The 22,760-nt window shown below is 32.3% G+C and overlaps 2 protein-coding genes across 2 annotated transcripts; one reads left to right on the top strand and one right to left on the bottom strand.

The window, feature by feature from the left end:
* The first annotated feature begins 493 nt into the window (after positions 1-493).
* LOC138337703 (uncharacterized) lies at positions 494-898 on the top strand. Its single transcript, XM_069287961.1, has one exon. The coding sequence runs from the start codon at positions 494-496 to the stop codon at positions 896-898; it is 405 nt and encodes a 134-aa protein (XP_069144062.1).
* A 17,520-nt stretch (positions 899-18,418) lies between these two features.
* LOC101253707 (uncharacterized) lies at positions 18,419-21,527 on the bottom strand. Its single transcript, XM_004244713.5, has 3 exons — positions 21,155-21,527; positions 20,933-21,070; positions 18,419-18,801 (listed from the first exon to the last, which is right to left on the bottom strand). Exons 1-3 carry the CDS (start codon positions 21,281-21,283, stop codon positions 18,619-18,621), a joined length of 450 nt encoding a protein of 149 aa, XP_004244761.1. The 5' UTR covers positions 21,284-21,527; the 3' UTR covers positions 18,419-18,618.
* Between the last annotated feature and the right edge of the window lie 1,233 nt (positions 21,528-22,760).

Raw genomic sequence — 22,760 nt, 5'->3', positions numbered from 1 at the left:
GTGAGTAACTGTCGTTGCATATCTATTAGGCAAATCGACTTTATTACAGTTATTAACAGGAATGGACTTCTTCTGTAGCAGTATATCAATTTTATATGTTATATGATTTGTGACTCCAGAATCCACAATCCAATCATGTGTTCCTACTATAAGTTTTAGACTGTTACCTGCAGTATGGGAGCTTTGTATTGAGTTAAAATTGTCATTTATTGGACCTTGTGTGCTAGTATTCGCTTCTGATGTACCCTGCAGATTAGTCTTTCCAAGCATATGCAATATCTGATTGTATTGTTCATGTATAACCTCCATACCTTTGTTATAGTCCATGCTTCTTGAGTATTGATTAGCCTTTTCTTGAGTCTTTACAGGACTACTTAACACATTATTTGTTGTATTATATGTGTTACTTCCTCTCTCAAGGTAATAGTTTCCTCTATCAGAGCAGTGTTAAGAGTAGATTGAATCATTGATTTAGCCATGGCAACGATCGATAATGATCTGCCAGAGAAGTCACAACCATCCTCTGTTTCTTAGCACCATTGATAATTCTAGTGCAATGTTGATCTCGATTCAACTTACAGGGGCAGAAAATTTCTCTGTTTGGAGTCGTGCAATGAGGATTGCGATATTAGGCAGAAATAAGATTGGATTCATAGACGGAACTTCTTTGAAAGAAGGATTTTATTCTAATCTAACAGATCTGCGGGAACGTTGTAATGCAATAGTGCTTTCTTGGATCATGAACTGTGTATCCAAGGAACTACTTGGAGGTATCGTATATTCAATAAACGCAGCTGCTGTTTGGAGTTATCTCAAAGAAAGATATGACAAGGTTGATGGTTCAAGAGTTTTTCAACTTCATGAAGAAATTGCCTCAATCAGTCAAGGTACAAATTAAATTTCAATTTACTTTGCTCTGATACTATGTTAAAATTCACCATTGACAAGTATTCATATACAAGTTTAAAGAAGAAGAACGAAGTCAACTATGAACTAATTTTTATTGATCATGAATAATGAATACTAATATTGTACATGTGCCTTATATACATGATTTCATAACTAACTTTGTAATAGATTTGTTTTTATTAACTTTACAATCTAACTACTCTAACTTCTTTATATTACAAACTAGTCCATATCATTTTGCTAAGTAATCCCTTCTTTAATAGCATTTTCCTGAAGCGCGTGAAAAGATTCAAAATAGTGTTTTTTTTTCTTCTTTTATTAACACTTGACACTATAATTAACTTAAAACATTTTTTCTTCCTTCATTTACAGTTTTTCCAAAAAAAAAAAGAGCACCCACCACTACTACTCATCTTCTTCAAAATTTAGTTTGCAAAATTTTTCCATTTTAGCTCTAACGTGCAAACGTACACATCCACAGGCACACACACACACATACACACAGAATGAATTGTATTTGAATTGTAATTGAGAAAACAACATGAGTTGTTTGTACTTTATTTTGCATATAGATTTCTACATGTGTAATGTGCTAGTCTGATACAATTGAAACCTTTTTTTAATTTTTGAAATCATATCACTCTATTATACGAGTATATATTATTTGAAATTAAAAAACTATAATTACTGATTAACCATAGCGTAAAGATTTATCATTCTTTGTTAATGTGTATTTATTATCGTTAAAGATTATTTTTGTTATAGTGGGTGTTGAAGGCCTATAGTTTCAGCGGGCAAGGAATCGAATTCCCCTTAGAGCAAAGGTTGTTTTCTTAAGCACCCACTATCACAAAATTTTGGATCCGCCACTGCCTAGGAACATGACCCCAAGCCGACCCCAACTCAAGTCAAGGTTAGGTCCTACTAGGGTTTGGAACTCTGAAATTATAAAATATGAATCAGTTCCCAAATTGTGATCAAGGCCAGAGTTATGTCTCACGTCAAAGTCATGTTTCGTGTTCGGGGTTGAAACAGAGATTTGAGTACATCTTAAATGTTTAAGGGTGAGGTCTGATGTCATAGTATGTGTCTAAATTATATCTAAATGCTTCGAAATAATATCTCATTTTACTAATCAAACACTAATAAATAATAAATAAAATATTACTTTTTTTTTAATTATTTGTTTTATAACAAGGGTGCAGCTCCCCGTTATTTCTTGCCATAAGTGGACAAGGAGAGGTGGTGTAATTAATCATGCAAAAGTCATTATCATCTTTCTTTGTATGGAATATGAACCTTACTATATTTTAGGGGAAATTAAGCAAATACTTCAGAAAAATAAATAATTATAAATATATATCTTTTTTTATATTTATATGCTATTAAATAATTGCACATATATTCTTAACTAATTTCGCTTAATATATATTAAATTAATATCATATATTGTATTGGTATCATTAATGTTAATACTTTCGCTTAATTGATATTAATTAAATCGTTATATATATACTTGTATTGGTATTATTGTTTCTTGTTCAGAAATTAACCATTAGTCAATGATACTAAATATATATATGTATATAAGTCAGTCAGCAAGAAAAAACCAAGGAGGAAGCGAAGAGCTGTCTACGAAACTTTGTTTCTCTCCCTATAGTCTTAATACTCGGGTTGTCGCTACTTTGATTCAAAAGGTAACCAACGGTTCCCGACTCTCTCCGCTTTCCGCAATCATAACTACTTGTCATTCCGATTACTTCATCAGTAAAGTTTTTTTAAAATTCAAAATTGCGATGCACTCTAAAAAAGTAAAGGAGAAACTTTCATTCTAGAAGTGGTAGCTTTCCGCCTCCCTTGGAATGAGAAGTTCCCTTCCCTTTTCTAAAATGCTTGAGGGGTATGCTCAACAAACGTACAAAGTGGACCGTAGTTTGATTGACCCTCTTCTTTCCATTCGGATTGAGTTGGCCCAGAAGTACAGTAAGAAGGAATGGAACCACTGGAGAGTCGTTTTTGCCCAAGTGTGAACTGCAGATGATTAACTTGGAAGAAACGAAGCACGGACCTATTTCGGTATTTCAAATTCTTACTGAGCATAGCGAAATCAAGATTAATGATAAAATCAATGAAGTTTCGTGTGTATGCACGTGAAATTATTAGCCTCAATGATACGAAAATTATTTACCTTAATGAATGGGGATATATTCGATAATTATTTATGAGGGAATGGATGTTTCAAAAATTACTTTGGCTAGTTATGAATTTGTAACTATGTTGAGTTTTATGTAGTTTTTCAAATATTTTATGGAAAATGGGCCAAGTTTACTCTTTATTTTTTACATTAATAAATGTATGTAATCTTTGTCTCCTATTTAAAAGATATAGATTAATTAATCTAATTTAATGACTCAAAGATTATATTCAATTAATTATTCATAATAAGAAGAAAGAAAAAGCAGCCAACATAGATATAATATAGTGTATTCTTTTTTCGTTTTGTTAGCTTCCTCCAGTGTAGACTGTCCCCTCATTATTGTTCTCAAATCTCAAGATTCCAAATATGCCAAATATACATGCATATACTTTATTATTAAGTGGACAGAATGACATCTATATAGTTAATTACTTAAATTATTTTTATTATCTATGTCTGCTGGCTCAAACTCGTGCCACAATCTAAAATTTAGTGAATCGTGTTACAATTTCAAATTCGTTATTATATGTTTGCTTTAGTTTTTGTTGTTTTTGATGTTGAAATGATTTTTCTTTATCCATGGACAATGAATTACGACGTATTGGGTGTATTTATATTTATAGAAGCTTTCATTTTCGTGCTTATCTTAATTATTGGTTTAGTTTATGCATGGCGAAAGGGGGCATTGGAATGGTCTTAGCTCCTGAATATTCAGACAATAAAAGGAAAAACGGAAAAAATAAGATTGAGACAGTTATGAATTCCATTCAGTTTCCTTTACTTGATCGAACAGCCCCAAATTCAGTTATTTCAACTACATTAAATGAACACCTTTAATTATAATATATTATATTGTATTATATATTTACATTATATTATATTTTTTAATGAATTCAGTGTTAGAATATATTATATTATTTTTAATCGTTATATAATGTCACACATTCATAATTTGAATGATAAACCTACAAAAAAGCAGAATATAAGATAGAAATACTATGTAAAAGTAGAGGAAAAGATGAAATATAATCATTAAATGATAAATAAAAATAGTATAACTTACCTAAACCCCATAGTGTAATGACATAAATTACATTCTATCCCTACTATTTTTCAATTTATAAAAATCCCTCAAAAGAGTGCTATCCGGATACATAGCAAACGAGCTCGATACATAAATTTCGATACATTAAAACAAATTTAGTTACACTTAAAGAGAATCCATTTTGAATGTGACTTTTCAAATCATGCTAATCAATTTGATGTCAATCTCTCCCAAATGGTAACAACTTCAATCATTCAAAATTCAAATTTTCTTCCATCAATTCTCCTCAAATATTCAGTCAAATGCAAATCCTTCCAGAATCAACAAAATCAAAATTCATTTTTTTCTTTCTTTTCATCGTCTCATGTTTATCAAATAATCATTCAAATTTATCAAAAATTTGATAAGATACATAATGAACAATAGTTGGATAAATAATTTTGTGTGAATCTCAAATTCACCATTGCAGTATATCGATGATATGAGAAAGAACTTGAAAATCCGATATATAGCAGAAGGAAATCATAGAAAAATGTTGATATGTTGTTTGGCCTCCTCTTCATCCCATCTCGATCGTGGCACCATAGTAGGAGATGATCAAAGAAACTATTGTCCATTTGAATTTGTATTTCATAATACATTCAAATCTAGTCAATGTATCCCAAAATTTTTTCTTCTGATTCTTTCTAAAAAGAATCTCAATTTTTTGAATCAAACTTGTCGATATATTGTACTGATATAACTTGAACATGTTGATCTTGTTGAGACATTTCAAAAATGAGAAAGTGAGGTGAGATATGAACGATTCAACCTTTACAGTTGAATTAAAGATCGATAAGTTGTTGAAAAATTGGAGATCTAATACATTGTTGAGGTGAAGAAACAAGAGTTGGGATTTTCAATGTATTCGTTATGCAATGATACAACAAATACAAATGCTTAAGAGGTGCATAGCTTTGATAGATCATTCATACCTTCTGTAATGTCGCGTATTATAATATAATATCATACATTTTTTGTTTACTGAAAAACTACGACATTATAAGTAAATTATTTTGTATCATTTAGTGTAATAATCGTGTAAGTATATTATCAGGTATATTATGAACATAGTTTATATGGTAACATCAATTTTTTCGTAGATTCTACTTTTACAAAAATAATTTATATGCACTGTTAATTAAGTTATATAATTGGAGACAAAAGTTGACAAAATTATAACCTATACTATATATATATATATATATATATATATATATATATATATATATAGTATCATATATATATATACTAGAGGGGCATTTTCCGTGCTGAGAACGGGCCCTACATTTATTTTACATTTTTAGAATAGTACATGTTTGATGATACACAACAGTAAGTGTCATTGGCTATATTTGATACAAAAGTGTGTTGCTTAGTTTACACAAGAGAATACAATCATAAATAATATATACATCCTTAAATTATAATTAAAACAAAATAACAACATGAATGCTCATCTAATCACCTGATCTTAAACTGAGGTAAGAGAGTTGAACTACTTCTAAAGAAGTGAATAAAACAGCAATTCAAAATATGCGTCAGGGTGAGCTCGATGATACAAACACAACTGCAATATGTCGTTCAAAACGTTTGACAAGTCCATTTGCTCTGAGTCCATTGTGGTAAGGTATAACATCAACAAAGGTTGTTCATAAGTTTGTGCATCAGACTCTAGTTCAACTTCTTCTATGAGTATGTTCCAAGATTTGAATTCACAGTGTAGCACTACAATGTTAATCAAAGTCATTTGCTGAGAAAAGATCATCATTAAGACAGTCATATTGGCCACAATTAAGGAAATATATAGAAAAACTACTATGAAGTCATCAAGTAAGCATTAAGCTTGGTGTTGTAGTACTACTATGAAGTTCCTTTGCTTTTCTCCTTCTATAGAGAAGCTATATATAAGCCTAATGTTGATGCTTAAAGAGTTTCCTTTTTTAGGTAAAATGGTGTTCTCTTCCGTTTTTAAGTAGAGCAGACATCTCAGTACACAACTCATAAAAATCTTATGAATGGATAAGGATTCATTTAGTGAGAACTTGCATCCCTCCCTATCTTTTTTTTTTACTCAAAGGCATCATGATACATAATTCTATGATAAAATTCTACCAAGTAGTTAAATTCCCTCGCAGATTTTTTTACCGAACTGCTTGAAATATAGTGTCACTCATGCCATGCACAATTCCTTTCTCCAGTCAGTTTGACATATCATAAAGCTCTAAGATGATATCAAACCATTACAAATCATATCTATGACTTAAAAAGTATAAGAAAATAATTAAATTTAAAAAAAAATTGATATAATAGAAATCACACCTGAAGTTCAAGCTCAAAAAAAGTAAGTTCTGTCACTTTATATTGAGGAAAATGTCTAACGTTGTAAGGTACAAAATGTAATTAAAAAAAGTACCTGATTGCGAAAGAAAACATTCGCAGCTCACGCTTAAGTGATTCACTTTTATCTATTTAAGTGTATCGAGATACAGTAATATAAAATTATGTTCAACCTTTTATCCTAATATTTTTAGTAATGAAAAAGAGCACTCACAATTATAAGCACTTTTCAAATTTTCTATATGTTAGTCCGACTGCTACCGTTAGTATTTTTTTTCACTTTTATTTGTTGTTGCAGTTAAAATTATTTTATACACATCTGGTAAATTATATATTTTTTAATGAAAGAAGCATAATGGGTGGTTTCCTCTAAATTTCATTCGTTATTCTCTCCTATGTATTTGTTTTCGATAGAATGTGTTCAAAAGATAATTATTAAATTATAAATATTAAAAGATCAAGGCACTACATGTTTGTATTGAGAATTCATGCCTCTCTCTACTCAAATTCTCAGCATTCTCTTTAGGGTCCAAGAATAACTTATTTAACAAATAAAGATTATACAAATATGTTTTACGATTATATTCGTACAATCTATTTTATCTTTACAACAACATATTCCTCAGTATGTACTCATACAAATGATCTATCAGCTACGAATCAGTTAACTTCATTAAACACAATTAATAGGCTCATGAACCTACCATTGTAAATATATAGTATGTTAGCAGCTACTACATTTGTCAACATTAGGTTAAGCTTTGAATTCTATTAGCAATCCCTCATAGCTTGTTAAATGGTTTCAATAATACATTTGGCATCTTAAAAGAGCACCTCATTTGTTATATGATTTCTTGAATTTCCAGAGCTTCTTTGTTCTTTCTTTAATACATTGTCAAGCACAATTTTATCAATGAACTTGTCAAATACTAAATAACATGAAAAAAATGAAAGTTGACTGGATACATTCATTGCTTGACAAAGTATGTATAGAAGTGTAGAGCTATGAGAACCTAAAATAAAAGGCACCAAAGAAATTGTTCTGAAACAAAATGGGAAAAATATGTATCCTAATGAAAAAAGAGACAATCAAAACAGGGGGAATCATAAACAACATTTATCCAGATGTCAAATAAAAGAAGAACACAGGAGCACATGCTGACAACATTTATCCAGCTTCCACGTCAAAGAAATAATATACTTATTACAATAAACCTAGAAAAAGGAGATATGTCTGTCCATCACTCGTCTTGAAACTTATATACATGCATATCTAAAGAGGAAGAACAATATATTTTAAAATCATCAACAGGAATAAAAGGAAGAATTCAAACTCAGTATAGAACATCAATCAATGATATTAGCCAACTATAGTTTCCAAATTAATTTTGATAATTAGGCTAAAGGTACAGAGTATAGATGTAGAATTAGAAGCAAAATTAAAGATTTTCTTTAACTCTTATCATCTGCAAATTTACACTACAAAGAGAATTTTATAAGTAATTATAGTCATAAATAAGCATACAAATGAATAATCTCAACTTATTGACACCTAGGGCAAGTCTACTTCAACTCACTAAGAAAACATGGTTTTTCTTTCTTATTTATACGACAATAGTGTAAGGACAATCCAAATGCGAGCAAGTAGATAAGTTGTGCAGAGCCTCCTCAGAAATTAAAATTTATTTTTTAAAAAATTGAGATTCTACTGCTCAACGTGAATGAAGTCTCAATTGTCAAACTAAAGAGATCAAATTGCTACTTAAGTGTTTAGCAAGTACATAAGTAAATGATTTCACACTCGAACTCTTCTTGTATGTGTTGTGTGTGCTTTCAAGCAATATGACTTCTTGTTAAGTGAACGATTTTTGTCAACTAAGGGGTAACTTGAGAGAAAAAATTTCCCTTATCCATACTACAGGAAAAAACACTTATTACCCCCTCCCCCCCTCCCATGTTGGAAAATAAATAAACTTATTTAAGCACTAAAATCAAAGCAACAATAAGAGATAGAATGGTAGAAGCTATAGTGTAGATCACTTTTCACTTTTGATAGTCTAGACTTTGTCAATGGTTCTATCGAGTTTTTTTTAATTTTTCATCTATCATATGGATCAAATTACAGGATCTCTATATGTATGTGCTGAGGAGGTGTATCATCTAGACAAAATGTAAATTAAAGTGGAAAATGGATAAGGATGAGACAAACTCAAATTCATAATAAAGAAGTGAGAGAAATCAGTTCGTGAAATGTAATTTAAAAATCTAGTATTGCCCCACAACAAGTTTTGAGAGACTCTTCACCTTATACTTTAGAGAGAAGTGCAAAAACAATAATACTACATGAGTTTACAAGGTAGCATCCACAAAGAAGAAGTCGTGTTTAGCAGATTATTACCTTAAACTTCTGGGTTCCAACAGACTTGTTAACTACGTTGGTTGGAAGTAGTTTTATGTGAAGAACGTGTTATATATAGTTCAAATTAATTTTTTTTTATATTCCTTCAGAGTTTGAAGAAAATTTCATCAAATAAGTGACATGCAGAGGAAACCCAACCTCTAAACATGAAGGCCAATAACATGCTAGTACAAACAGAAAACACAAAAAATCCATCTATCATCAATTTTTTGAGAAGTAAAAAAAAATTTAATCTCTAATTTGCAGTCATTAATAGTTTGGTGAAAATACAAAAGTCCGGCCTGATATGTTTGGATCTTTTTTCTCTTGATTCAGTGTCCTAATTGAATCAATATCATTAATTCATATCACTTGAATCGTGTTGTTGGCAATTTTTTGGCATATTTTCTGTAGTGTTCATTTATTAGCCGCAGTAAAAATTAAAATCAAATAAGAAATATAAAACTAATTCATGACTTTACATCTAGAAATCCTCAAAATAAGCTAGGTTAAGTATTTTTACAAGGAAAACTGAAAATGGAGTCTTATAAAACTACATTAGATAGCAGCATGTACTTTGATCCAACAACATGATATCAAAATTTTCACCGCCAAAGGGGAGAAGAGACGAAGAAAAGACCAAATCTGTGACAACCAAGAAAAGATGAATTTACTGGAGTCCTAAATGATCGATTTAATCTTGAACATCAGCCTTCTTGTTCAATTTTATCAGAGCCGTGGAAGTCGAAAGATTAGTGTTTCTTCCATTGTTTAGCTTCGTCAGAAAGAAGAAATGAAAGCTACTGAAAATCAATGGAATAAAGAAGGTGGAATTCACGTATCACTAAAAAGTACTATTGTACTACACACGTGTCAATAGATAGACCAAACTAATAAATAAGAGTAAACTACACATTTGTTAGCTTCTTGTACAAATCGTACTGCTTTGTTAGTCCCTATTAACTCCCACTTCTATATAGGAAGGATATATATATATATATATTGTATCATTCTGTGTAATAATTGTGTAAATAAAGTATGAAGTGTACTATGAACAAATTTTATATGGTATCATCAGTTATTTTGTAGATCTTACTTATACAAAAATAATTTATAGTTACTTTTAATGAACTTATATAATTGGAGATAAATATTTGATAAATGAAATTCTTTAAATTAATAACTACTTAGATAGATTGAACGAAAAAGAGAAGTTGTAATACAAAATATTAATTAACGTAAGTTCAACATAATAGAAACCTAACTAATCAACATCAACCAATATACCTTTTGCCTGTGTAGTATACCCGCTCTTTGTCCTTGTTGGATCATCACTATCACTAACATATCCAGCCTTGACTTTGCCCGCTCTTTGTCCTTGTTGGATCGTCACTATCACTAACATATCCAGCCTTGACTTTGTCCATATCATACTTCCATAACAGTGTTCCGTATCTATTGATACCTTATTTTGCATGCAAATTTATACTAAATAACAAAACATCAAACTTAAACATCTTTGTATTTCGTGTGCAACATAAAAAGATGCACACATAGCAAATAATTTCATTATTCTTTATATAAAGATACAAATAAATATATATAACAAACTGATACTTAAGTATTATATATGATACATTAATATATAGGTAAAATACCTAAAATTAACACATAAATCAGTTTACCATGAGGGCACATAAATACGGAAAAAAATCGATACTTGAAAAAAAAATCAGCAGACTAACAAATAAATACAAAATTTTGTGATAAAAAATAAACGATACTTAATAGAAACAAATAAAACATCAGGCTAACGAAAAAATATAAAAATTCCGATACAAAATAATCGATACATAAAAATCGGAATCATCAGACTAACTAAAAAATATGAAAATCACGATGGATATGAAAACAAATGTACACATCTTTGGTAGTGTTGGTCGAACAATCGGAGGGCCGCCTTTCTACCCCTTTTCTTTGGGGTTTTTGGGTCTTTCGAACTAGATGCATGTTTGCTCTTTGACGAATTTCTCTTGCTAGAACTTGAATTTTTCATGACTATATTGTCATGCAACGGTGTATAACTCAGATCTACGGAGATTTCTGTTGTGCGGAATTTGAGATAATACGAGAAAATATAAACGCGAAAAACAAGACAACAGATTTACGTGGTTCACCAATAAATTGGCTACGTCCACGGGAAGAGAGGGAGCAGTTTTATTATGGAGAGGCAAAAAACAGAATTACAGAATAGGGTTTGACATAGCGTCTATATATAGTGCTAAGCTACGCCCTAAAAGGCTTGGGCCCAACATACAGAATCAACAGAAAATTAAGGGCCCAACAAATCTCCACCTTGACTTGAATTCTCCGAACAGATTCTTCAGACGCACTATGATAGTGCCAGGCCTCCCCCTCTTCCTCAGAGTTGCCCCGCAGGGCAATTAACAGCTTCTGATGTTGAGCAAGTCCAAACAGTGTTGAAACTTGCTCTGTGGAACCGGCTTTGTGAACATATCAGCAGGATTATCAGCAGTTCCTACTTTCTTCACCTTGATTCTCTTCTCACTTCTCAGAAAATGATACCTTACGTCGATATGCTTGGTTCTCTCATGATGGACTTGATCCTTGGCTAGACAAATTGCGCTCAAACTGTCACAATACACCGTAGCCTGATCATGATGCAGACCAAGATCACTAACCAGCCCTTTCAACCAAATCCCTTCTTTTGCAGCCTCTGTCAAGGCCATGTACTCCGCTTCCGTAGTAGACAAAGTCACTGTAGGTTGCAAAGTTGCCTTCCAACTGACGACAGATCCTCCAAGGGTAAACACATAGCCAGTCATCGATCTTCTTGTGTCAACATCTCCAGCATAGTCTGAATCAGAATAGCCAGTAACTAAGCACTAGGTATCACCTCCATAAATGAGACCAACGTCAGATGTACCTCTAAGGTACCGGAAAATTCTCTTCACAGCCTGCCAATGTTCTCTCCCTGGTTGTCCCATGAATCTGCTCACTACACTGACTGCATGTGCTAAATCTGGCCTTGTACAGACCATAGCATACATCAAACTTCCTACGGCACTGGCATAAGGGACTCGTGACATATACTCCTTCTCTTCTTCTGACTGTGGAGCGAACATGGCAGTGAGATGGATATTGGCAGCACTGGGGGTATCAATGGGCTTAGATGAAGACATGCCAAACCTCGCCAAGACCTTCTGAATGTAGCTTCTCTGTGACAAGAAAAGTTTCCTTCTCTCTATGTCTCTAATGATCTCCATCCCTAAAATCTTCCGAGCGGCTCCCAAATCCTTCATCTCAAACTCAGCACTAAGTAAACCCTTCAGCTTCTGAATGTCATACTTCTTCTTTGCAGCTATCAACATATCATCTACATAAAGCACCAGATAGATGAATGAATCATCATTGAGCCTATTGTAGTAGACACAACAATCATATGAGCTCCGAGTATAGCCCAACTTCACCATATAGCTGTCAAACCTTTTATACCACTGCCTTGGAGACTGCTTAAGTCCATATAAGGACTTCTTCAACTTGCAGACGTGATTTTCCTTCCCTGGAACTTGAAACCATCCGGTTGAGTCATGTATATCTCTTCCTCCAACTCTCCATGTAGAAACGTTGTCTTCACATCAAGTTGTTCAAGCTCCAGATTCTGATGTGCAACTATCGCTAGTAACACTCGGATGGAAGTATGTCTGACCACTGGTGAGAAGATCTCATTGTAGTCCACTCCCTCTCTTTGGTTGAAACCTCTGGCAACAACCCTGGCTTTATACTTGACTCCTTCTGCTGGTGATATCCCTTCCTTCTTCTTGAAAACCCATTTGCAAGTAATAATCTTTCTCCCCGAAGGCTGTATGACCAGATCCCATGTCTGATTCTTGTGTAGGGACTCCATCTCATCTCCCATAGCGGCAAACCATTTTTCAGAATCAGAACTTAAAATGGCTTCTTTGTAAGTAGACGGCTCAGATGTATCTACCTCTTCAGCAACCTGCAGTGCATAACCCACCATGTCCTCAAAACCATACCTCGTAGGTGGCCGAACTCCAACCCTCCTTGGCCGATCTTGAGCTATACTCTGATGGATATCTGATGGCATAGATTCTGGAATATCAGTTTCTGTCTGTGGCTCTTGATCCTCCTCTTCAGGTTCCTTTAAATCGCTCTCGTTCTGAATGACTTGAAACTCCACCTGTTTGTCAAGACTCCCAGTTTCTGACGTAATTGTAGGCTTCACAATGGTTCTAAGCAGAGAACTTTCATCAAAGACAACGTTCCTGCTCATAATAACCCTCTTTTCTGCTGGAGACCAGATTCTGAAACCTTTCACTCCATCTCCGTAGCCCACAAATACTCCCTTTTTAGCTCTTGGTTCTAACTTACCTTCACTGACGTGATAGTAAGCCGTACAACCAAAAACTTTCAGATTTGAATAATCAGCAGCTTTTCCTGACCACATCTCTATAGGTGTCTTGCACTGTATGCCTGTATGTGGTCCGCGGTTAATCAAGTAGCAAGCTGTACTAACCGCTTCTGCCCAGAATCTTCTATCTAGCCCAGCATTAGAGAGCATGCACCTTGCTCTCTCCAGAAGTGTTTGATTCATCCGCTCAGCTACACCGTTCTACTGTGGTGTATTTCTGACTGTACGATGTCGAGCAATCCCTTCATCCTTACAGAATTGATCAAATTCAGACCAACAGAATTCCAGCCCATTATCAGTTCGCAACCTCTTGATCTTCTTCCCTGTTTGATTTTCCATCAAAATTTTCCACTCCTTGAACTTCTGGAAGGCTTCACTTTTATGCTTCATCATGTACACCCAAGTCATCCTTGAGTAGTCATCAATAATGGACACAAAAAATCTGCAACCTCCCAAAGACTCAACACGGCATGGACCCCAGCAATCAGAATGGATATAATCAAGTGTGCCTTTTGTTCTATGAATGGCCTTTGGAAACTTGTTGCGATGTAGTTTTCCAAAAACACAATGTTCACAAAACTCTAGGCTCTTAACCTTATGACCAGCAAGTAAATCCTCCTTTGACAGAATTTGCATCCCTCTTTCACCACCTGGACCCCCCGACTCGCTGACCGGGCAGCGAGACCCCCGTCTTTTCTGTTTGTAGCGGGTCCGATTCAAGGCATTCAACAATTTCGATTTTTAAAAAAAACTATAGATTTTTAAAAACAATAAAAATAGTGAAAACACAAAAAAGAGAAAAAAAGTGAAGAAATCGTAATGGAAAAGATGATATAATACCTGTTTATGGACTCAATTCCGGATGATTGGGATAAGAATCATTTGAAATTTTAAATTTGTTTTGAATTTTTAACTGAAAAAATTAGGGGGAAAGTTTTGGGCAAAAATTTTGGGGTTGGTAAGCTTTTGTTTTACATTTCCAACGTGAAAAGTATGTAAAGTATCATTAGAGGTTAAAAATGGATTTTTAAATTTTAATAAAATAGTAAGAAAATATTGAGATTAGGTAAAATAAAGTTGTGTAATTTAATAATTTTTTCTAAATTATTTATGATACACATGGCTTGAATTTACAAGACCAATTATCATTACTTAATGTAATTGTACTTGATCGAATCTTTTCCCCAAAATTTGGACCAAACACATACCTATGAAATAAGGAAGACGTTTATCAGCATCAAGTCTCGCTTTATTTGACTTTGTTTGGGTGTGAGTTTCGAACCCATTTTAGGCAATAATTCAACACTTCAAACTCTAAATGAATCGCAAATATATGAGTGAATAAGATTATTGTTATTTGAAAAGTGATTCGATAATTAATTTTGGTGTAATTTAATATAATTACATTGTCTGACCTTTTTAATTTACTGTGTAATTATCCTAATCAACGTACTTATCAATTTCACCCAAAATACATAGGATACTTAAGTCGTACTCCTTGATTGATTTGTTGAATAAAAGTTGAATTATCTCCGATTAATCCGGATCGCGCACTGCAAGGCCCATTTGGTGGTGACACCCCCAACAGGATTTTCTCTTTACCCAGGGCTCAAACCTGAGACCTTTGGTTAAGGGTGAAACACTCCCACCAATACACCACAACCCATATTGATGATTTATTGGATTATTAATATTGCATGTGCTATAATTTTGTGAAAATAATAATATTCAAATCTGATCAGAAAATCCCACATTTGTAAGTTGTGATCTTGGCAAATAAAACCACAACTTATTTTTGAATTTATGAAAAATAGATATCATGGGGCATAACATGGACAAATATTCAATGATACTATAGAATAATACAATTAATTCTAGTCAATCATTTATTAAAAAAAATAAAAAAAAGAATGCTTAAATCTAAATAAACAAGAGGGACAGTAACCCATTCCCTATTCTTTAATAGTTGAAGTAGTTGTGAGTTGGTAAGATCTTAAAAATAAATTTTGCATTCGATCAAATACCCACTCATCATTCATAATATTTTAGTATTTTCTTAACTATTCTAAAGGGTAGGCAGGAAATAGTATATTTTTATGGACAACATATTTTGACATCATCATATATTATGTATTATTTTTTAAAAAAGAAAATATTTGTCTATATATCTATTTTAGATATGTGGTGTCTGAATTTAGGTTTGATTAATTAAATTTTGTTTAAAGTTTTATGCCTATGAAGTACATGCATTTTTTATCTGACTCTTAAATGAAATGGTTGAACTTCAGCCATTTATATTTGAACTTTAATCACATGTATCTTAACTTCGACCACATGAAAATTCATATATTATATTTGAAGTTGTCCTGACATAAGACACATGCAAAAAAAATTTGAAAATTGTACACAAAATAATTAAACGGAGAAGGGTCTAAAATGTCCCTCTAACTATTCGAATTGGTATAAAAAAATTACTCTTCATCCATTTTTCGGCCCTAAATGCCCCCGACGTTAATATTGGGCTCAAAATACCCCTAATATTAACCATTTGGCTCATATTTGTCCTTACTTTTAACAACTACCTAAAGCAAAATTATTATATATTTATTTATTATGTTACCTAATTCGATTGGTCCAAATTTAAGTCTATCTCAAATAAATAACAAAAAACCACATGTAATTCATATTTTGTTTGATACGTTTATAAATAATATTCAAAAAGTTATTAATTTCATAATAATTTTCTATTGACCTATTTTATATCAATACCCAACTTATTTTAACCCAACCCATAACTTGAGATTCATCTAAAATTTGTGTTTGAATGTCCATCTAAAAAATAAATATATTTAGATAAGTATAAAATCTTCTATTAATTATCTAATTGTCTTGTTTATTCCCTCTTTTTTTTTAATCTCTTGTTCTTGATTAGAATATCAGATACTCAAACTTGTAATAAACTTACATGTTCATATTCTTTTAATTTATATTATCATCATGGTGAGGTGGGGTGGGAATTAAAAGAAAATTATTTTTATTTGTTTATTTTAAATTTTGGGTACACACAAGCGAAAAAATGTTACTGAAGTATGTTGTATTGAACTAATTATTCTTATATGAATGTCCTCGTTATTTTACTTCTTTTTTCTCCCTTGTTTTGTCGTAAGTTTAAAAAATTAAAATTTAAAATGACATATAATATCCAAAAAGAAAAAAATAAGTGAAGAGATTAAAAATAGTTTATTTTTAATTTTAGAAAAATAAAAAAATTAGGGATAGATAGGTGGAAGGTGGAGGATACAGGGGTTGGGGGTCGAAGAAATATTGAAGAAACAAATTATAAGAATATGTGGCTACTTTTCTCATTATCTTATGTTGTATATACGCAACCATAGCCCATAGAGTCCTAACAATTGTTAGCTTAGGCCTCATTTGTTTCCATTAAGATTAAGAAGTCTGAATCTGAATACACATCTGAATATTAAGTTTTGCAGTAAGATTTGGGTGTTTTGATCTGAATACACATCATAAATTAAGATGTGGTCTCTAAATCTAAACACTAAATATAATGTTATTTGTTTTCAATAACTAAATGTGGAAGATGAAATTGAACATTATACTAATAAATATTATAAAATTTTCATTTCAACAAAATATATCATTTTTTTTATATAAAAAAGAAGTTTTAAAAGTTTTAATAATCATGATTTGGAGTACTATTATTTCATTCAAAAATCTTGATCATAACAATACACCAGAAATATTATTGCAACCAGTGTTCTTGATACACATCAATACAAGAAAATTATTAATATAAAAAAAATACTTGAAAAGGATTTATGAAAACTTACCAATTGGAAAAGATGGTGTTTGATTGTGAAAAGTGAGAAAGAAAGTTTTTAATTATGAGATAAAAAGGCATGCCCAAAGCAAAAAAGCTATAATTTATTATTTGATAGCTTATCAAATGAGTCTGAATATTGTTAAGAGTCTCCTACAGATCTGATTCGTTCAGACCTCTTCAGACTCATTAAGAGGTTTTAAAAAAATAAGACAAATAAACTTAATGAGTTGAATCTGAATGATTCTGATTCAGACCTGAAAACCAAACACAATTAATGAGCTGAATCTAAATTATTAAGATTCAGACCTCCATTAAGTGCAAACAAATGAGGCCTTAGTCTTCTGTGTTAGAATAAAGTTAGGACTCTCCGGCTAGGTTAATACTTGTCACTAATATGATGACTTGTATATTCATCAGGGGTGTCCGGGGGAGGGGGTAACTTTTTATTTTTTTTGAAAAAAATAGATTTTTTATAAAAAAAAGTTCGAGATAGGTTGGTGGAAGGTGGGGTGGGGGTACCGGGGGGGACGGGTATTTTTTTTTTTTTTGAAATTTTAAGGGTTGGTTGGTGGAAAGTGGGGGTGGGGGTGCCTGTGGAAAGGGGTAAATCAAATATTTCCGCATATTATATTTGGATGGATTGTAATCCAAATCATTTGTTTTTCAATTCATATTCAACCATCCAAATTCGATCCAATCCAACCATTTGTCACCCCTAGGCACAGTTATGTATTATGCCTTATATATGTGTGGTGACGAGCATATATGCTAAAAATACCAATGTTATAATGTTATACATAGTATATGGGTGTTATATACATACATGATTTATGTATTCCTTTGTGTCCATGACTATTTTGAGCACCCTACCATATATATTACTCCCCGTTTAAAAAAAATAACCTAATTTAACTTAAAACAAAGTGAAATAAAAATATTTTTCAATCTTGTGGTTTTAAATTAAAGTAATATCAAATGTATCAAAATGTCCTTTAATCTTGTGGCTTTAAACATACCACATGAAAAGTGAAAATTAAAGTGTTGCCAAAAATAGAAAATGGTCATTCCTTTCGTAAAAAGGAAACTAAGTCATTCTTTTTAAACAAAGACAGTCTACACTACAATAGTATAATACAAGCCACAAAATGGCTACCAGGTCAATCAAAATTAATCTTAAAGGAAATAACTTTAGAAAGAATTGACATTTCTGAATTGAACATGAGCTTTTTGACCAGTACAAGTATAACATTTTCCAGAAGCAAGATATGAGGTTGAAATTTTATGGTTCAGAAAACTGAATGGATTTCCATCAATTCGCCTTTCTGGATTTGGCATCTACTTAGCTAAATCTAATTAAATATGAGAAGTGTACATGGCGAGCTAAATTTCTCTACTCAGTAATGCCGAGGGAAACCTTGAATTTGCCAACCAGATGTGGTAATGTCTTTATGCTATCTTGAATTGACTGGTCTACGCATGATTCCATATCCTTCATGGCGTCACTTTTGTTCTTCTGGAGTTTAGCGGCCTCAAACTTGTCCTGGCAGACCATTAGTGACCTGTTCATCTTTTCCTGCAGTCGAGAAATTACAATAAGAAATGCTTGATCAAATGATGAATTAATAAACCCATTATTCGTTTGATCAAATGGCTGCAGAATATCACACCAATAAATCTGCTGAATCTTTTCAGCAAACGACTTTAGATAATTAGACACCAACGTCAATTAAACACAAGATCACATCCTCTTCCGTGGAGATATGAGGAGGATACACGACGGGGAGTAATATCTAGGCCAAGGACGGGTTAATTTGAACAAGCCAAAAGAAGGATGGGATCAGCCAGCCCATTTTTACAAGGCTAGCCACCCCACGTTTGCAATGTTAACTTCAGGAACAAGTCGTAAGTTCAACCAGAACAATCATGCTAATGCAAGTGAATATTACCCCCTAAATATCCCAAAGGACATGAAAATCATCAAAATGAGAAATGAGTTGTTGTTTTTTTACAGAGGCAATATGCTATTGAGTTCTGGTTTATTTTTCATTTTATTGCAGCAACTTTCTCTTACAGATATCAGTTAAGATAAAGCTGAAATGTAGAGAGGTGGTTTACGATAGATCCCCAGTTCTCGAATAGAAAGCCCCAACTAGAGATGGAATTTCAGAACCTAAACAACTCAGTTGAGAGCTCTGTGACTGGTTCAAGGGAAGGTCAACTAATGATAAGTGAAGCATATAGAAAATAATGGAGAAAAGACCAATAGTGACCACAAATAGAACGATAAACATATTCTAATATATACTGATTGAAAATGAAAGTCAAAGCTACTAAATAACTCCAAAAGTTTAATAAGAAATTGATGGGTAAATACTATATAAAAATTATTATTGCAGCAGAGGACAAGGAAACCTTCACTTTGTGCTCCAAAAGATATTACTTCTAAGCAACCCAATTCTTTTCAAATGACAAGAGCAGATGGAGGAATCTAATCTTACTAAAAGAAGTAATAAAGGACCGTGTCCATGCATTGTAGAACAAACACACCTCAAAAAAGTTTCAGTTATAAGCAGAAATAAAAACAACCCTCAAATTGATGACTACAATCTTACACGGTAATGCAGGATCCTGAATCTACAAGCTACAACCCTAAATAACTATATTCACCCAAATTATCCAAGCATCTCCGACAACGGCTCCCAGCCTCTCACCCTCCTCTTGAAAAAAAAAATCGAAAGCTTTCAACTAACTATTTTCTTTCTTCCATCTTTTGGTTTTTTTTGCTTCGGAATAAAAGAGAGAGAACAAACTTATATCGGAACAACCTAATATGACTTGATCAGTCCTCACATACATTAAAGGAATACAGGTTTAAACACAAATTACTATACACCACCAAAACAAAAAGGGAACAATCAAACACATAGCACCAAAATTCGGAACTTACTCCAATCTATCTGGTAAAATGGAAATAATTGCCCAACAAGATGAACAGAAAGAGAAGTCGTCTTCCCTTACAAATGCTATAACTCTTACTTGATATAACATTGACATTGTTGTCGACCTTAATTATTTAAAAATGTCAGTAAAGTAATATTCCTATACCCTATCATTCACTTTGTTGATTTATCATATGTAACTACTTTTACAACAAGTTGACCAAGAGAAAATGATCCACAAGATATTTACCCCATGGAAAACACTCCTGAATCCAACTCTTCCCCATCATATAAATGGACCTTTATTTCATAACCCATTCCTTCGAATTTCTTCTACAACAAGTACGTACTTCCCCTAACTTGTTCTACGTTCATCCAAACACTTTTTCCATATTGTTGTCGACCTTGAATAATAAAAAGTATCTCCAAAACACTATCCTTATAGCCTAAACTACTACATCAATCATTTTCACCTATTTTTACACCTAACTATACACAGGAAAACAATAAACAGACTGATTTTCCCCTGCAAACATTTTTTTTTCACAAATTTATCACAAACATTTTTCATGATAAATATATATTTTCATTCATTCCAAATCTTAAATAAATCATGGAAATATAAGCATGTAAGCACAATAACTTTGAGTCTTTGACACTGCACATCTAGACACCTCAAAGATAGTCTCAACTGGCAACTAAACACTCCAACTCATGGTGTGGCACAAATTTTACATTTTTTTAAAAAAAAAATCATTTTTTTACCTGAAAATCGGCCATTTCACTCTCAATAAAATTCTGAGCTTTAAGAACAGGAACACTGCAATACTCAACACAATTGTCTATATCCTCTTGTTTTTTCCTTCTATCAAAGCATTCATAGGCACATTTGAAGTAGGCTTGCTGCAAATTTCACCATGAAACAAAAAAAAATAGCATAAAACACAGTTGTGGTTATTCATAATTTTGAAGAAATTGTTGAAAAACCTGTAGAGTAAAATGGACATGATCTTGAACACCAGAGAGTTGTGTTTGTGCGGCTGTATTAACTTCGTTGATTTTCTGCCTAATTCTTTCTGTAATAATTCTCTCTTCAGCTGCAGCTATGGCATCCATCTTTTTATCTGAATGATTTGTGTGAATTTTTGGGGATTTAGGGTTTATGATAACTACTATTGGGGTTTATTAAGTATTGCTTGGAGAAAGGGAAATAAAATTGGTAAAATAAATATATGTCATTAATTATGAAAAAAAGAAGTGCATTGGTACAAAAATATGGAAACAAATTAACTTTTTAAGGATAAAGTAGTTCATGACTCAAGACAAAAACAATTTAAACAAAAGAATGTAATGGGAGTATAGGAAATAATCAATATCTCTAATAAATAAAAACAGGGAAAAGGGTTAAATTTACCGTCGCCGTTAAAATGGAGTTAATTTTACCTCTTCAGTTACTAATTTCACCAAATTTATCCCTCATTAGACGGATTGACTCAAATTGACTCAAAAAATTTTATAAAAAAAACTTATTCCTTATTTTAACCTAATAACCCGACTCTATTTAAAATAGAGAAAATTATATATAATAGCAAACTAATAACCTAAAATAAATGGAGTAGCTAGGGTTTAATTTAATTGTGCTCCATAGCAAACGTTAGCCAAAGTTTGTGAGGCGCCTCTCTCCCAAAAATCTCGCTCGCCACTCTCCCATTCTCGCTCGCCACTCTCCCTCTGCTCGCCTCTCTCGCTTTATACACAGAAGTGTATAAATTCTGTTTCTGTTTTGTATAAAGCAAGAGAAAATTGTATATACACATGCAAAAACATATATCTTCGTGTTATACACTTAATTATACAATTTACAAACATTTTACTTCAATTCAATTGTAGACAAACGCAAATTTTATACAAATATTGCAGAGAAAAAGGCCAACGAATTATACAATTGCGAATTATACAATTATAGTGAAATACAATTTTCTCTAGCTTTATACAACAGAAGTGTATATATTGTGTTTCTGTTTTTGTACAAAGCGATTAAAAAACATATATCTTCTTGCTATACACTTATAATTATGCAATATACATACATTTTAATTTGATTCAATTGTATGCAAAGCAAATTTTATAAAAATATTGCAGCGAAATAGGCAGGGAATTATACAATTGCAGTGAAATAGGATAGCGAATTATACAAATGCAGCGAAATAGGCCAGCTAATTATACAATTTAGGCCAGCAAATTATACAATTGTATATGTATAGCGAATTATACAGTTTTATGTTTGCTATGGAGCGCAATTATGCAAACTTTGCTACAGCATATAAATATGAATTTTTTGTTTGCTATATGTGAAAGTTGCCCTTTAAAATAACCCGATCCATTATCCCAAATCTCCTCCACCCATTCTCCCTAATTTCCTTCATTCTTTCCCTCAGAAGCTAAGTCATAGAACAGATTGATGAGTTGAAGAAAAGACAACCTAGTTTCTCCTTCAAAATTCATATTAATCGTTGTTAAGGTATCAAATTGAACAAATCTTCTTCGATAATTGTCTTTCTATAACACTTAGTTATTGATTACGAGTTATTAT

The sequence above is a fragment of the Solanum lycopersicum genome, chromosome 8 (genome assembly GCF_036512215.1).
Source record: "Solanum lycopersicum chromosome 8, SLM_r2.1".
Classification (NCBI taxonomy): domain Eukaryota; kingdom Viridiplantae; phylum Streptophyta; class Magnoliopsida; order Solanales; family Solanaceae; genus Solanum; species Solanum lycopersicum.
This window is presented reverse-complemented; position numbering and strand designations above follow the sequence as displayed.

What these genes read in the sequence shown, in the direction of transcription:
- LOC101253707 (XM_004244713.5), bottom strand. Translation starts at nt 21,283, where the DNA reads ATGGATGCCATAGCTGCAGCTGAAGAGAGAATTATTACAGAAAGAATT. An exon ending in ATGTCCATTTTACTCTACAG is followed by an intron (nt 21,071 to 21,154) that starts GTTTTTCAACAA and finishes TGAAATTTGCAG; the next exon opens with CAAGCCTACTTCAAATGTGC. An exon ending in GTGAAATGGCCGATTTTCAG is followed by an intron (nt 18,802 to 20,932) that starts GTAAAAAAATGA and finishes TCTCGACTGCAG; the next exon opens with GAAAAGATGAACAGGTCACT.
- LOC138337703 (XM_069287961.1), top strand. Translation starts at nt 494, where the DNA reads ATGATCTGCCAGAGAAGTCACAACCATCCTCTGTTTCTTAGCACCATT.